The sequence below is a fragment of the Daldinia loculata genome (assembly GCF_022478755.1).
Source record: "Daldinia loculata strain CBS 113971 unplaced genomic scaffold F4817scaffold_40, whole genome shotgun sequence".
Taxonomy (NCBI): Eukaryota; Fungi; Ascomycota; class Sordariomycetes; order Xylariales; family Hypoxylaceae; genus Daldinia; species Daldinia loculata.
Genome location: NW_026054894.1, coordinates 59,749 through 76,167, shown reverse-complemented (window position 1 = coordinate 76,167; position 16,419 = coordinate 59,749). Strand labels below are relative to the sequence as shown.

At 46.7% G+C, this 16,419-nt stretch overlaps 5 protein-coding genes across 5 annotated transcripts; 3 read left to right on the top strand and 2 right to left on the bottom strand.

The window, feature by feature from the left end:
- Nucleotides 1–1,206: 1,206 nt before the first annotated feature.
- On the top strand, nucleotides 1,207–3,103 carry F4817DRAFT_360062 (WD40 repeat-like protein; the record flags this gene model as incomplete). Its single annotated transcript, XM_049306230.1, has 2 exons — nucleotides 1,207–2,024; nucleotides 2,089–3,103. 2 exons carry the CDS (start codon nucleotides 1,207–1,209, stop codon nucleotides 3,101–3,103), a joined length of 1,833 nt encoding a protein of 610 aa, XP_049157075.1.
- Nucleotides 3,104–4,665: 1,562 nt separating this feature from the next.
- F4817DRAFT_343678 (class I glutamine amidotransferase-like protein) lies at nucleotides 4,666–5,890 on the bottom strand. The gene is made up of 3 exons (XM_049304059.1): nucleotides 5,250–5,890; nucleotides 5,049–5,190; nucleotides 4,666–5,001 (listed from the first exon to the last, which is right to left on the bottom strand). The coding sequence occupies exons 1-3, from the start codon at nucleotides 5,634–5,636 to the stop codon at nucleotides 4,991–4,993; spliced, it is 540 nt and encodes a 179-aa protein (XP_049157074.1). The 5' UTR covers nucleotides 5,637–5,890; the 3' UTR covers nucleotides 4,666–4,990.
- A 1,899-nt stretch (nucleotides 5,891–7,789) lies between these two features.
- On the top strand, nucleotides 7,790–11,238 carry F4817DRAFT_360061 (uncharacterized protein; the record flags this gene model as incomplete). Its single annotated transcript, XM_049306229.1, has 6 exons — nucleotides 7,790–7,793; nucleotides 8,749–8,825; nucleotides 9,221–9,223; nucleotides 9,254–9,388; nucleotides 9,461–10,984; nucleotides 11,053–11,238. The coding sequence occupies 6 exons, from the start codon at nucleotides 7,790–7,792 to the stop codon at nucleotides 11,236–11,238; spliced, it is 1,929 nt and encodes a 642-aa protein (XP_049157073.1).
- A 278-nt stretch (nucleotides 11,239–11,516) lies between these two features.
- On the bottom strand, nucleotides 11,517–12,541 carry F4817DRAFT_317837 (HIT-like protein; the record flags this gene model as incomplete). The annotated part of the gene is made up of 2 exons (XM_049300851.1): nucleotides 11,517–12,329; nucleotides 12,404–12,541. 2 exons carry the CDS (start codon nucleotides 12,539–12,541, stop codon nucleotides 11,517–11,519), a joined length of 951 nt encoding a protein of 316 aa, XP_049157072.1.
- Nucleotides 12,542–12,748: 207 nt separating this feature from the next.
- F4817DRAFT_343671 (monooxygenase of the alternative pyrimidine degradation pathway) lies at nucleotides 12,749–14,644 on the top strand. Its single transcript, XM_049304058.1, has 3 exons — nucleotides 12,749–14,242; nucleotides 14,302–14,515; nucleotides 14,580–14,644. Exon 1 carries the CDS (start codon nucleotides 13,142–13,144, stop codon nucleotides 14,222–14,224), a length of 1,083 nt encoding a protein of 360 aa, XP_049157071.1. The 5' UTR covers nucleotides 12,749–13,141; the 3' UTR covers nucleotides 14,225–14,242; nucleotides 14,302–14,515; nucleotides 14,580–14,644.
- Nucleotides 14,645–16,419: the final 1,775 nt, after the last annotated feature.

The window sequence follows — 16,419 nt, the reverse complement described above, 5'->3', positions numbered from 1 at the left end:
GGACTAGCTGCATCGGCCTATCGTTTTTCTCCCTTCGTCATCATCCTTTTCCGCTGGTAGTGACCTGGACCTACAGTAGTGACTATTTTTTTAATATGTACGGAACTATGTACCGAACGCTGCACCGCTTCTAGACAAATGGATGCAAGCCGATCCTAACTTGAAATAGGATAACGGATGCTGCAAAAGGCAGGAGTAAGAAATATATGTGGAATGGTTTAAGGTACTGTACCAAGTCAGGTACAGTTCTGGTTAATCTTTTCCCGCACTCCACGGTCTTTTACCGAATACCTAGACCAATGCCTAATGCGGTACCTCCACTCCGTAATGTTATCTCCTGACTACTACCTATCTAGGTATAAAGTGCACCTATGTGTTAAGTACATAGACTAGAAAGACCATGCAGCTATTCAGCATGACTAGACTGTAGCAGTTCTTTCCTTTTGCGTCTTTCTATAGACGGTTATAGATTACACCTGACTCAAGAGTCTTAGGAGAGGTGAACAAAGGAGAAAGGAAAACAATAAAAAGGGGGCGTGGGGTAGTACATAAGGAGAAAAAACCCTGCGGTCCAGGATATCGGGAAGGTACATACAACCTACATTAGCGTAACTTTGGAGTACTTTTAAATAACGTAAAGCGGGTGCTGGCATTTGGACCTTTTTTTTTTTCGTTGTAGCTGACCAGCCACAAAAAACATTAAATCTTCCTTAACAATACCTTACTACTTATCACTTACAGCTATTTTATACGGCTTACATTCTTTCGCCTCGCTGGCGCATTGTTTACTTTACATATCATCCGTTCTTTCTCTCTTGCAGTCTCTTTTCCTTTTCAACTGACCGCTGAAAATATATTACTTTTTCTTCTTGCAGTTTTCGCATTGTTTGTCGCTGTTATTTCACTATCCCCTTTCCTGGAGCCGCTATTTGATCCACCTCATCCTTCAGACCGAGACGACCTATCCGCGTTTTCCCCAAATTCGAGCATCGAAGTCCCTTTCCGACCTTCGCTATGGTCATGTCTCCCTCTAAAGTCCCTGCCCAACCCGGGCCCTTAGCCGCCATGTTCCACGATCCCACGCCGTTGAGCGCGAGGTCGTTCTCTCATGATACTGGTATAGAACCGGGCATTGAGGAAGAACCGACCACTCCGACAAGTGCAAACCCGTTTCGTAAAAGTCGTAATGGAAGCGTTTCCGGGGAAATGATCAAGGGTAAAATCAGACGTGCATCACTATCTATAAAGGGTATCGTCCGTCGTGAGCGCAGAGTCTCCGAGTCAGCTGCAGCGAGCAACGAAATGCGCCCTACCACTTCGCACTCGACTTGGCACAAATTGAGACAAGCTGCTAGTTTTCGACATTCGCGTACTTCCTATGGCGGCCCCGGTACCCTAGAGACTATTTATTCCCCTCTCCAAACCGAGTTTCCTAACCGTCCGGTGCCTGGCAACGGCCTTGAGCCCCCTATTATTCCCTGGCACACGGGCGCAGCAGCTAAGGCGGCGGCAGCTTTGCAGAACGAGTCTCTCGGTCACGCTCGATACTACCAAGAATTGGTCTCGCTCGCCGAGTCACAGAATGACCGCGAGAGCGGCATTGGAATTACTTTCACTACGTCAATGTCTCAACTTAATATACATTTAGAGGAGAGCGCGCCGATAATCAGAAAGGATTTCGTAGCACAGCTACCCCCTGAGCTAGCTGTGCAAATTTTGGCTCATTTAGATGCTGCCCAGCTGGCGGTTGCAAGCAGAGTCTCCAAGCTTTGGTATAATATAGCACACGATCAGCACATCTGGCGACAGTCCTTCCTTAGAGAAAAGACGGGTACATACGCTACTGGCCGCCCTGTCCAGCCTGGATCCGGCTTTGGCGTGCCCTCGCTTCGCTCCCAGAGAGATTGGCAGAAGATATACAAAGCGCGAGAAGAGCTAGATGGGCGATGGAAATTAGGAAAGCAAGCACGTGCAGTCTTTTTGAACGGGCATACAGACAGTGTTTATTGCCAACAATTCGATGAGTATGAATTCAGCCCCCAACACTAATGCTTTACTTAATTAAACGTTTACTAACGCGTCAAATAGAAACAAGATCATCACTGGTTCTCGAGACAAGACAATTCGAATCTGGGATATGCATACCCTCCAATGTCGTCTTATCATTGGACCGCCGGAAGTCGTAAACGATTCTTCACTTCTATTCGACCCGACGGGCCACCCCACACACTATGCCCTTTTCCCTAACGAGGCATCAGTGAGCCCTTCGGTTAGCCCTTCGGTTCCTGTCACCGTCTCATTCCCAATTCACCACAGTGCTTCTATTCTATGTCTCCAATATGATGACGAAATATTGGTAACCGGCTCTTCGGATTCAAGTTGTATTATTTACAATGTGCGCTCAGGATATCGACCGGTTCGACGCCTTCAGTTTCATACCGCAGCTGTTCTTGACCTGGCATTCGATGATAAGTACATTGTAACATGCTCTAAGGACTGTAGCATCTGTGTTTGGGACCGAGCCACAGGCTCTCTAATCAAACAACTAAATGGCCATACTGGACCTGTCAACGCGGTACAACTGCGTGGGAACACCTTAGTATCTTGCTCTGGAGACTTCACCGTGAAGCTTTGGAATATCGACAGCGGCAAGGTGATCCGCGAACTTGCCGGCCACACTAAGGGTCTTGCCTGTAGCCAGTTCTCCGAGGATGGCCGCTTTGTTGCGTCTGCTGGGAGTGATAAGGTTATACGTATCTGGGACGCCAACACGGGTGAATGTCTTCAAGAAATACAAGCCCACCAAAGTCTCGTGCGCAGCTTGCATATCGACAGCATTAGCGGACGTCTCATTAGCGGTAGTTACGATACCGATATCAAGGTCTTCGACATGGAAACGGGCCAACAACAGTTAGACTTTCCAGGATGGCACGCTAGTTGGGTGCTGAGTGCAAAGTCGGACTACAGACGTATTGTCAGCACTGGACAGGATGCCAAGATCCTAATTATGGACTTCGGTGCTGATGTATCGGATATTAGGATGCTCGAAAGCGCTCGCAAGCACGAAGCTGCATGCGATATTTGCGATGCCGGTTTCATATAAGATGTAAGACCAACGGAGACCATGCATACCTGGTGGAGATAATATGTAATTACGATCAACGTGCGAAGTAGTCTCCGGATGTCTCACAGTTGCAACAACCAATAGTCGACGACTTTGGCTTTCACGAATTTCCTTGTCACGATACCGTTTTACTATGTCGAGGGGTTTCTACAGGCTCTATATGCGAGGGTACGGAACAGGAACAGAGAGAAGCGGCATTTATTTCTCAACTTTTTTTTTTTGTGCATTGCAAAGCATAGCCCGGCGTCTAAAGTCCCTCACGGGAAAGGAGACTCATCGGTTCTTTTTTTCCCAATCATCAACTAAACCATATTAGATCCCCCAAATATAGGGGATGGAAAAGAGAAAAGCAAAACCTAGATCAGGAATTCGGATTCGCTAGTTATTATTCCCGTGTTAGAAGCAGTCTTTTGCGGCGGTCCTACTTCCTTACTCACACACGTAATGTATTGCATTGTATATAGTTTGCATTGCTGTCTCCTGAGTACATAATCAAATATTACAATTCAATTTAATTAACCTTCATTGTGTCTTTGGTTACCTACAAGTAACAGAAGCACATATAATAAATACAACGCACTTAGAAGGGTTGTAGGCACGAAGCGAGCTAATTCGTGTTTAATCTTTTGACCAATTTGTATGAATTCCTTATAGGATAATTAAGTACATACCAAACCGTCGAATAGATGCATAGTACCTATATGTACCTGGGTAGTCAATCTCGATATCACTTATATTTCACTTCTTCATGGTTATCTACGTCGTCCCATTTACTTTTAGCTTACTAGAATTGCGCCAGATCCACTTCTTATCCGAATACATATTGCTCATATGTGGATTCGCTGTTATGTCTTAGAGACCGTGGCTACAAGCCGTGTTGATTCGGATCTCGTTCGGAGGAAAATGGCTTAGGTGGCTCGTTTTTGTGGTTGATGTTAAGCATAGACATATTTGATAAAACTACTAAATGAAATACTACCTTGTAATATGTTAACGCTATAGAGTTAGGTAAGCGCTGGTTCCGCTTAGAGATAAGTAGGGGTAAGATCTGGTAAAGCAGATATATTTATTTGGCGTTCTGGGTCTAACTCATATAGTTCGAATGATACATAGAGTTAGCATATTCGCCTGTATTACCTGCGAAACTTATATATAGGAGCATAACTAATAAGGCTAGTCTTAAGCAACAGTTGTTTTGTATTTACTCTAAAGATGAAAAAACAAACGGTATTTTATTTCCTCACAAACGGGGGCCTATCCACTATCTTGTAAGTAGCAGTTGGCGGATACAGACAAGACAAAGGATGATTAGCTACGTTGACATATTACTCACGATCTTTATCTTGGTTACAAGCTACGTTGAATGGAATTATAAAAAAGCCTGATTGGCTCAATCAATAAGGGGGCTTCCTTAAAAGGTATGCATATATTTCCCTATCAAGTATGTGCTATCCTCGGACCTTTTCTAATTGGTCATACCCCCAAACCTATTGCCACTCCAGGATATAACGACAATGCTATTTTCATGTAACTATAACGACATTAAACCTTACTTCTGTTTTGTTAGTATCATCAAATTGGTCGCTTCGCTTTAAATTGCAGAAAACAGGCCAATGCAAGGCTCCGCTTAAAGATTGCAAGGTTGGTGAATAACGTTACATTTTGCTTACTTTATCTATAACTCCGGTCCCTAGGACCGGTGGCTCCTTGAGCCATTCGAAGATACGTCTCCAGACGGCGGGGCCGTCATGCTCCATATTCACCATTTCCTGGAGCTGGATCCAGGCCTTCTCATCTAGCGAGGCATCGAATCCGAACCACCGCATCGAGTCGTGCAGACGCAGACGAGCTGTTTCGGCATCCTTTTCAGGATGGCCCTGGAATGTTAATATCATGTTATTCTCGCTTAGCAGGCATTGGTTACCCTGAGCTAATTGTACAAAGGCTGGCGGCGCCACGGCGACCTCGCGCCGGTGGTGCTGTTGCAGCTTGAAGGAACCTAGGGCGGCCGCTTCGGAGAAGAACTGTCTTCCCGCCTCCGTGAGGTTTATAGTGGCCACACCCATCTACGAGTTTTGGTTAATATCTAGATTGTATTATAGAAAGAAGATGAAGATATATATACTTCCGGGTACGCGGCATCGACGACCTTGCCGCCGAAGACGCGCGAGATGGTCTGGTGGCCCCAGCAGATGCCCAAGACCTTCTTCTCGGGGTACTGGGTTACGAGGCGGCGTAGGTATTCATGCACGTCAAGGATCCATTGGTGCGATTTGCGCGGGTCGACGTTGGACCCGCCGAATACTATCAGATCGAAGAAGGCTGGGTCGGGAAATTGGCCGCTCTTGTTGGCGGGCTCGTAGAAGGCCAATCTGGCATCTGGGGCGACGGTACCGATGGTTCGTTCGTAGGAGGCCCTGATGGCGGGAAGCAGACGGGAACGATATGAGTTGAGCAGGATGGCGATGCGGATCGGTTGCGGTTCAGCGCCAAATGTCGTCACGGAGGACATGGCGCTGCACTAACTGGGCATAAGAAGAAGAGGAAGAGGAAGAGGAAGAAGGGCGGGTATAAGTGGATAGAATTCGTCATACAAATGAATACTCGGCTCGTCGGGCATGTCTGTTGAAGACTTGATGGATGCCGGTTTTAAAGCTCGGGGTTGTTGAAGACTCTGAGTTGCCCAACAATAAAAATGTTACAAAAATGTTACAAAGTAACAAAAACAACAGAAAACAGAAGGATTGTAGTTTTTTTTTATTTCACGCCCTAGGAAATGAGTGAATACGGCGTGGCATGAGATGAGGCTTGGCCGATTGCCTGTGCCTTTCCATTTCAGGAAATTTGGTGGATCTTTGAAAGCTGCCGATTGGTCGAACCGACCGGAGCTCTGTGCACATTGTGCAACGTCAAATCCTGGGGCAGCAAGAAGCTTAGCCGCGTACTTTTTTAGTGTAGTTACATAGGTACCTACCATAGTAGATTTCACTTTCTACATAACTAGTGTAACTTAAGCATGGCAGGCAGGGTAACCTAGGCAATCTAGCTTCCGGGCTGCCGGGGTTACCGTTTGGACGCTAGATTCATGGACAAGGGGGGCCATGACGCCACCTACGGGACTTTGAGCGTTACAACGCGCAGAGCCTCGGCAGCTTCTCTAACAACCATCTAGCCAATCCATCGTCGAGTTTCCGGATGAGGATGAGGAAATGTTGAAACTGATGTCTGTTTCTTATATCAAGTAACTAGATCTAGGTAGATATCCAAATTATTCAAGTTAGGTAGTAATCAATCTTTTTAATGTAGTTATTAAAAAAATCATTCATTCTTATCGAAAGAAAACGTAACGACAACAAGTAGTTAACTAGTTAATCAAATAATAAATGTCATAGTTAGATGGCTTAAACAACTTCTTCATAACACACAGACCAATCTAATATACCAACCTCCCTATTTCATCTCAGATCTCAAAATGCCCGGTTTCAAACCGAATCTACTGAGGGCGTTAAATATCTACCAATAGCCTAGGCTCCTCGGTATGCCATGTCATATTAGATCATGCAAATGCGAAGTTATATGCGCTCGAAATGTTGTGTACCTGTCTTCATTAGTTGAGCAGTGCGTGAACGTCTAGACGGAAAGATTAAATCCAAAGAAAGACGTATACGAATGCCACGAAATATATCTTCCGTCGGTACACGAGTCACCGGGTCAGCCACACCGGTCAACTCATCATAGCGATCATCGCTTGTCACAAGTGAGTTCATTATTCCACCTCACCATTAGGTACAGCATATAGCTAGCCAGTTACTTCCTCAGTACATTATCGTTAAATACCTAGATACATACCAGATATTGCTAATAGATTTAGCCAATGGGAATAGTCGGGCTTGTGGCACAAGTGGCAGTACACCTCCTACCTTGAGATTATCATATCTGATGAAGTCGAAGTCTAGGAGGCTGGCCTGCGGGAGGGTCGATTCACACGGAAACTATTGCCTAGGAGAGAATGGTTGGTTGCACAGAGCCAGAAATCGTCGTTTTCTGTCAACGTTGGCAGAAATGTCTCAAACGGAACATAGCATTACCCGTTGATACCAACACATACCCATACATACCCATATATCGTGGCCATACAGATTTGTGGACTTATATTGAACTGACGGTCAGTGAGTTCTTGGGCTGCATTGCATGAGAATCTGCATGTACCTAGATCCGCGGCGAACGGTATATCAAGATTTGGGCCTCACAACTTAAAGCAAAATCGTGGAGGTCCTGCCTTTCTAAAGCCAAGGGGCGATGGGGAGACCGAGTACCGGGAAATCGGAACGTAGGAGCTTGGCCACCCACCTCATCTGGCAAACACTCACCCAGAAAGCTGGTAAGATGGCTCGCAGGGGCAGATACCTAATATATTAGTTGGGAATCCCATTGGCTACTCATTTCGGAGTCATCCGATACCGTGATTGATATCGGCCCAACTGTCTAGTCCTGTGGGTAATGTTTGCAGATTATGGCCTCTGCTGATCATCGCCCCCCACGTTGATGATAGGCCATCCTGAGATGAAGCTGCAAAACCTCTGCAACCCCCGCTCTCAGGCTTCCTCCCCGGTTATTGCTAGTGCTAGAAATGATGTAGAGCTAATCCATTCCGTACTCGCCTGCATGCGTGAGCCCTCAGGGGGGGTAGCAACCTTGCCGGGATCTTGTACTAAGATCCCGGGGTCAAGGGTCTTAGATCGCAGTGACATATCAGTTTATTTTTGTGATGACGCCAGGATAGGCTGGAAACCTCATAACTTTAATGACACTATCGCCGTTATAATCACAGAATGACCGAGTAGGGCGTGGGGGTACAGAAAGAGGACCTCGTCAGTTACGTTTCTTCCCCAGACAGACAGACTTCGCTCGTCGTGTCTCGGTTGCTGGCCTAGATGGCAGCCCATTGCCTACCCCGAACCTGGACCTCGTAAGCCGAGGTGGGGAGCGAATAGCAATGGATGCCTAGCGTCTCGCAAGAAACCCGTTAGAACCAAAGGATGATGGGCCCAGAACAAATTTACAAAACCGGTAGAAGCACGATCCCGCGTTCCCGCTCGCAGGTGTCAACATCTACGCAGGGTCAGGTCCCAACGGAGGAACCAAACAGGCGAATGAAGTCAGGGGCTGATCGTCGGGATTGCTCGGCTCCAGTTAACTGAGAGAATACCCCCTCATATGCAGACGTGTTGAGGAGTTGTGGTGTACAAGATACTAGCTTAAGTTATCCGCAGATGCCCGTGGTTTTGCATATAGAAGTAGCCAGTGCCTGTGCCGTTTGGTACTAGAAGTAGTATATGCCGGCTCTAATGTAGCTAGTTTGCCATTTGGTACAGGTATATCCCGTAGAGAGATTTCCGTAGAGAGACTTCCATATAGAACTCACCCCTGCAGAATAGACTCATGCTCTCATGTGCCGAAATCTCCAGCGCATACATCTGCAGGTAGAGCCGCAGCCAAAACTATAGCAACACAGGGATACCCCTTGTACAGCTTTGGCAACCTTCATCGACGCCATCCAGGGCCACGGTTATTAGGTAGGTAGATTACGGTAGGAGAACATTGTCACCTATGATAATGAGTAGACGGCATCAGAATCGTTTTGGGTAATCTGGTGATCCTTTTGAGAGACTTGCTTCCCGCTCCTCCACTTCCGACCCTTGTTATCCGCTCCTCATCAATGCTCGGGGAGATTTAGATTTAGAATATCCTCACGCATATCGTAGACAGTATCCAAAAAACAATGGACGAGATTCTGGAAAAGGTGAGCGCCGTATGAATAGTATTAGTGCCGACATCCTCCACCTGTACCTGCAGCATAAGTCAGACAGTTCTAAGCATATTAGTTGAATCTGTCACCCTCAGTGAATTGTAGACTGGAGACTGAAAAACTACCGCCACCTGAATAACCCATTTGCAAGGCCAATACCTTTTGACTTTGCGTACCCTTCCTTACCTTTCTAATACGGTGAATATCCTGCAGTGCGTGGAGTTCTCTTTTTACTTCCAAACATATACCTCTCTACTACAGCACCTGCTATTCACTTTCTCTACCAGAACGTGTCCCGTGTGTTCTAACCAGAAGGACAGCTGCGGGAACGGTTCCTGACTCATATTCGGGAGGCCGCACAAAACCTGCATCGCTACCAAGAACACAAGTTCTTGACCGCTAAGGTCCGCTGCAAGCATACCCAACATCGGCCTACCAGCAGAATCAAGAGGAACGTCGAAGGTATCCTCCTTGCCTAAGACTCGCGCAGAAGGCCGATAGAAGCGGCGGTGAAAGCTGGGAGAAAGAGGGGGTGTAGCTGGTGGGCGAAGGGAAAAGGAGGCATGACAGAAGGGTACGTCAATATCAGGCAGATATCCAAGATGGTTATCAACCCGAAGACACCCCAGCTTGTCTGGAATACTCTACCGAGTGACGACGTCTTTGCGTCTGGGTCTCACTTTCGCTGCCAATGTGAAGAGAAGACCCTAGAGGCGTTCCTTCGTCAAGAATTCATTAACTGCCCCCACGAAATAGGCAAGTTCTGGAACCGCGTGGTGTATCAACAACGATTGAAGCAGGCAATGGATGAACAAAGCTGGTTCCAAAATATGGGCGCGGATAGTGGGGATGAAGCTTACATGGTAAGATCGTCACGCAGCTCATTGGAGTGGCATCGGAGTAGATACTCATGCTTGTGCTCTCAGCCCGAGGTCCTTTATAGCGAATGCTTTCCGCCTATTGATACGAGTACTCCATATACTGGAACCCAAACGACTTCCGCTGGTGTCTCAGGCGTAAATGCCGGAAGAGATTTCGATCCGAGTCATCCCCAACGCAACAAAGGACCCGTTGGAAACGAATCAATGCATCTACCAAGCCTCCGCACATCAAACGCTTACCCTCGAGACTTCGGGGCCAGCTACGACGGGCGCCAATTTTCCGCGCAGACGTGCGATATGACTGGCCGTCATCAAACGGCCAGCTATCTCGACTACCCAGATGGCCTACCTAATACCGACTGGCCCTCCAACATCCCCGTCTTCGGGGAACCTTTAGAAGGCATACAAGTCAGCCCTAGCAGCTTCTCCTCTTCAGCCCCATCCTCGGCAACTTCTGAAGCCATGGCTGCGATGACCCTCGATCCCATGGCGGTACATAGCAGCACAGCTGGGCATCTACAAGCTAGCAGTTCTGTTGTCGGCCCGGAAAATCCTGTAAATGCTTGGTCATCGTCGAGCTATCCTTCGACCATCTCTCCCAAGATGCTGCGAATTAACCCATCGCCAACACCAGCCTCCTCATCGGAGTCAGTCCACAATAGTATGCTTGCTGGCGGCGACTTGGATCTCAGCACCCCCGCGTATGAACACCAGCACCCCCGTAGCCCGTTCCATTCGCAACGGCAGACCCAAAAGCCACGAAAAGAACTTCCAAGTAAACCAGCGAGATCACGGCTGGGACCATTAGTATCTTCCGAGTCGCCGTCATCTTCAAAGGGAAAGAGGCCAGCTTTGCCCCAACTCTCCGCTGATCCTGAACGATCGCCTCACAAAATACGGACTACTCAACCAAAGCAGGAGCATCAGGATACCGCCGTCCAAGGAAGCGAAGGATCACCAGCTCGTGGGCGCGGCACTAGAGTCGTCGAGAGAGTACGGTCTGCCAAGGACGATTTCCTAGTCCGATCAAAGCTAGCAGGCAAGACGTACCGCGAGATCCGGCTCGAGGGGAACTTCACCGAAGCGGAATCTACGCTGCGAGGACGGTTCCGGACTCTGACCAAGGACAAGGAGGCGCGTGTGAGAAAGCCGGAGTGGCAAGACAACGATGTGGGTTTTTCCTAAACTCTGGACTTTTTCCTATTTCATGTTTAACTGACGAATGGCGAATGGTATAGATACGTCTGTTAAAGAAGGCCGTCCGCAAGCTAGCCAAGAGCAACGATATGGTTCCGTCCAAGGCGCCCTGGGGCCAGGTGGCTGAATACATTATGGACCATGGCGGCTCGTACCAGTTTGGCGGCGCTACTTGCCATAGGAAATGGAAGGAATTGGTGGATGAGGGTAAGGCGGGATGGAAATGAATTCAGCTGGTTTGGTTGCTTGGCTTTGGGTATTGCGAGTATGTATGTTGGCTGAACTATGGGTGTTGGTCTCAAGTGTGTATGATAGGAACCTTCAAGGTGTGTATTAGAGTTCTGGCAGTTAATGTAATGTAGAAACCGGAGGTTTAGTATGTATGTATGTATGTACTTACAACGACGGGGCTTCAAAAGAGGTCCTATCACCAAGAAAATAAAACATATGGCTTCTATTTAGCACCTTTCCCCTCCCTCTTTAGCTGGCTAGCCGTTGATATCTGCTAAGGGGGTAAACCAATTCCTTTAAGGACATTGAGCAACTGATCGGGGTCTTCTCTTAGAACATCCCATTCGGTCTGATTTTTAACAAGAGTAGTGCCAGCCAAAACCGTCCCATTAAGCGATACTACACCAACGTCTTGACCCGACTTGTTTTTGATTATTGCGCCTTCTGCCGTCCTCGGACAGAGGGCCATGGAATTACTTGTCATTGCGAAATTATAGCTTATTACAGCCTCACCTTCGCCATCGACCTCTCTGTCTGGGAATGTGGCCTTAACAGCACTTCTATACAGCTCCAGATACGCACTGTGCCTCTCCTCGGCAGTCATGTCCGGACGGATGCTTGCAGTAAAGATATTAAACGGTAGTACTTTCTCAAATTCAACGATTTTCTCTGCTAGCACGCTCCACTCGCTACCCCGATCCACGTCCTCCAGCCCGTCTTTCATCCGCTCGACGGGGAGAAGCTGTAGATGGCGATGCGGCTGACTAGCGCCGGAGTGAGGACCCGAATTGAAGAATGCGAATAGCTCCTGTCCGTGCGTACGGTAGGCTTGGATACAGGCGTATGTAGCTGCTATATCTGCGCTCTCTAGAATATGCGTCTGAGGCTTGAACTCCTTGGTGATTAGGATGAAGTGTTCCGGCACGACTGCGAATTTATTCAGCACAAGTCGATGGGACGATGGCAGGTCGGCGATGAGCATAGCGGGGGAGGGGTTTTCGAAGGGATTGAATGGCTTGCCATAAGGCTCTTTGGGCTTCGGGGCTTTGGGTTTCAATGCCAACGCTGGCGAAAAGCGAAGTTGGAACTGAAGTGGATGGTAAGTTATTGCCGTATTATGCGCGAAGATATATATGTAGGTAAATATACGGATATGCTCACGGGAATGGAATTAGGTGTCAAGATGACGACTTGAGTCGGATAGTAGGTCAAGTCGCCATTGACGCGAGCCGCGTCGAAGGCTGCTTTCACAAGTCCTGGGAGATTCTGCGGCGCAACTAGGCGAGTCATTTCCGCCATTGTAGCGACTGGGCGGTGCAGTCTGGTGGAGTGAATATGAGGCGGTCTTAAGATCTGAGTCTTAAGTTGTTAGTTACATCATCGCATTGAAAACATTGGCACATTATTCTCTGCCAGCTGTATGCCAGCTGAGATGGATCGGCATGCGTAGGCCCCTAACAATTATTAATATATATCTCTTTCGATCGCCCTTGTCCGCCTACTCTTCTAATGATACGCATATATAGGTACCTACCTTTATATAAGTCATGTATATGTATCTTTTACGCACTTATATCAATCTATCTACCATACAAATCGAGCAGGTGATCATCGACGATCGTCTTATGTAGGCCCATATCTTGTTTGCTTAGGGTGTATTCATGCGTGTGACTATTCACCAAGGGCTTATCTATAATGCTACAGTCAACGGCGGGGTCGAAAGGAGAGCAGGCCGAAAGCCGCGAGGGCATACAACTTAAATACCTGGCCATTTCTATGTATCCGTAACTAACTCCCCAAGAAATGAACGTCTTAAATAATATCTACCGAAGGGCGCGCCTTAGGTTGACCTTCGTTTGAATATAGCTCCTTACGACTAAAAGATCCATTTAGGCAAGAATGGCGACTGTAGACATCGGTGTCTTTATCCCCATTGGCAACAATGGCTGGTTGATATCGACTACCTCGCCTCAGTACATGCCTACCTTTGAGCTGAACAAGCAGGTCGTCCAAAAAGCCGAGGCCTATGGCTTTGACTTTGCGCTTTCCATGATCAAGCTACGTGGATTCGGCGGTAAAAGCGAGTTTTGGGATCATAACCTAGAAAGCTTCACCCTCATGTCCGCCCTGGCTGCTGTCACATCAAAGATCAAATTATTTGCCTCAGTGGCCGTACTTACCCTACCCCCAGCCATAACCGCTAGGATGGCTACGACGATTGACTCTGTAGCGCCTGGAAGATTTGGAATCAATATGGTCACTGGTTGGCAATCCGCCGAGTATACTCAAATGGGTCTTTGGCCCGGCGACGAGTACTTCGGGTACAGATACGACTATGCCACCGAGTACGTCCAAGTCATGAAAGAGCTTTGGAAAGAAGGCGTATCAAACTTCAAGGGGAAATATTTCCAGATGGATGACTGCAAGCTGTCCCCTCGACCAAAGGATCTGGGTGTGGATATTGTCGCCGCCGGTCAATCAGGCAGGGGAATCGAGTTCGCTTCGAAGTATGCGGATTACAACTTCGTGATAGGCGCCGGAATCAACACCCCAACGGCATACGGCCAAGCGACATCTCGTCTCGTCGAAGCAGCTGCTAAGACGGGCCGTGACGTCAGCTCATATGTTCTCTTCATGGTTATTGCCGACGAAACCGACGAGGCGGCCCAGGCTAAGTGGAAATTGTACAACGACGGTGCTGACGTGGATGCGTTAGCCTGGATGAAGTCGCAGTCGTCGAAGGATGTCAACGCAGACGCCAACTCCACGGCTAGGAGCTTGGGTCTCCCGGAAGGATCCGTGAATATCAACCAGGGCACCTTGGTGGGCTCTTATGAGAACGTTGCGAGCATGTTGGATGAAGTCGCATCTGTCCCAGGGACGAAGGGGATTATGCTTACATTCGACGACTTTTTGCTGGGTATAGAGACGTTTGGTCAGAAGATACAGCCGTTAATGAAGAGTCGACAGGGCAGGGTGTAAGTTGGGGATCTAACAAGGGTAGGTAAGTATGGTATCATGATACTAAACTATGAAGTATCCAAGGGGTTGATAACCTTGTAGGTTGCGATATCGGTTTAATGTTCTCCCTTTTCATAGTTTGTACTCTGAAGATAATGATGTACACATATGATGGGAAAGGGATGGTTTATTGACCTGTAGCTATGTGGCGTTAAATAGTTACCGCTCATTTATCTGGTATCCTAGGCTACTAAAGCAGTAGGGTTATGATTATGAATATAACTGATATTCTTTTGTCCTAAACTAAACGATCTTGAATTGCTTTAGTATAATTGACTCCATATATTAACTTTGCTTTACTTACCTTACAACATACTTCGCATGGTATAGGATTACCCAAATGACCACTCACTTTTCATATAATATATATCGTTCACTCTGTCCAAAACGAAGAGTGGCAAACTAAAAAACCTGCGAATGTATAACCAGTCGCTATTTCAATGTGCCGGTATAGCTATATGAAACTGTGGCTTATGTTAAGTCAACTTGAGCCGTTGAAGTAGAAATATACATTAGCGGGTGGGGGGGGTCTATTGACATTATGTCAGCAATGGTGTCAGTATAATTACATAATTACAGGCCCTGACATCATGTTAAGACCATGTCAACAGGTTAATATAATGCCTGCAAGGCTTGTTGTACCGATTTCATTGCAGGTATTTACAAGTTAGTACTAATAGATAGTATGTTAAGGTATTTATTATGTTAGAGGTACTGTTTATTTTGCCGTAATTGCCAGGCCTGTTGACGATGTCCAGGTAGCTACTATGTTCATAACGATGTTAGGAATTTAATACGATGTCAGGAATTCAATATAATATTAGCTCCGGGTATATATAGGTTAAATAAGGGCCTAAAGTATGCATATATACTGCAATACGGTAAACTTTAATTATTTGTAATCGTAATTGTAATAACCTTGTAGTGTAATGGTAAAACACGTAGCCCGTAACATCGTAACATCGTAGCCTATAATTTAACGTATTGACATAATCTTTTCAATTGACTTTTACATGTGCCTGTGCCTGTGTTATATATATATAAGTATGTTGAAGGCTTTGTATTAGATTATAGGGCCTTTTATTCTTTTATTTTTTAATATTATTAGGCCCTTGGGTGGTGACAATGACCTGGCCTGACATAGTCTTGTACGTAATATATGTCGATTAGGTGACCGTGACTACCGTTGGTGACGATCTCTAAAAGGCTATTATTTCCCAATATATCAGTATTTTAAACGCAATACAATTAAGACAAAATATAATCGTGTACGTACGGTAGCTATTTCAGACCTGGTCATCCTTATATTTTGGATACAATTACCCCCCGGGGTGACCATATTGTACATATTAGCCAATTAGCTAGGGGACTAATTCCTGACTGTTACGTGGCCGACATTATGTCCACCCCTCTACACCAATGCTGACACTATGTTAATAGACCCCCCCTACCCGCTAATGTACCTAATGAATTTTCCGAATAATGTAGTACCTAGGTACTTAAGGTAAGCGCTGAAGAAAAGAGTTTAATCTGTCTAACCGCTCCGGCTCCGATGGAGCTCTAAAATAGCAGCAGGTGGGGGTCCGAACTTCATAGGTAAGAGCGACCCCGCGATCCGAACTTCCCAGGGACGATGAAACACAGACCCTTAATTCTTGTTATACCTAACCCTGGCTCAGGGGCTTGCTAAAAAGATCCATTGCCAACATGTTTCGAAACATGCAGACATGCTGGCCTATGGTTGGTCGTGAATGGCTGAATGCTGACAGGTAAGACTTAAGTACATAATGCCGCATATGGAGATGTGGAGAAGCAAAAGCGAAAGGCGGATAAGCTGAACCGATTGATCGAATGAGGTCCGTAATTTTGATTGTGTAATGGCGCCGTTTCACGCCGCACTGGTACGATGATATTGATTCGCTAGATGTGCTGCTCAGATCAGAAAGTTTCTTTATCGTCCCCTTCCCCTAACTCGAACAAACATTGAGGACATTCGAGCGGGACAAATAACTACTGAGACCGAGGACTGGAATGATATCCTATCTCATCAGGGATGCCGACGATAGACGAGTTATGCGTATAAATCCGTTATATACCTTATTGCAAGATACATGCAAGCTTATACGATGCAAGCTTATACGATGCAAGCTTAGACG

Bases quoted from the DNA above. Each gene is read 5' to 3' on its own strand.
- F4817DRAFT_343678 (XM_049304059.1), bottom strand. From the start codon at position 5,636: ATGTCCTCCGTGACGACATTTGGCGCTGAACCGCAACCGATCCGCATC. The intron at 5,191-5,249 runs GTATATATATCT...CAAAACTCGTAG, and splicing joins TCGATGCCGCGTACCCGGAA to ATGGGTGTGGCCACTATAAA.
- F4817DRAFT_343671 (XM_049304058.1), top strand. From the start codon at position 13,142: ATGGCGACTGTAGACATCGGTGTCTTTATCCCCATTGGCAACAATGGC.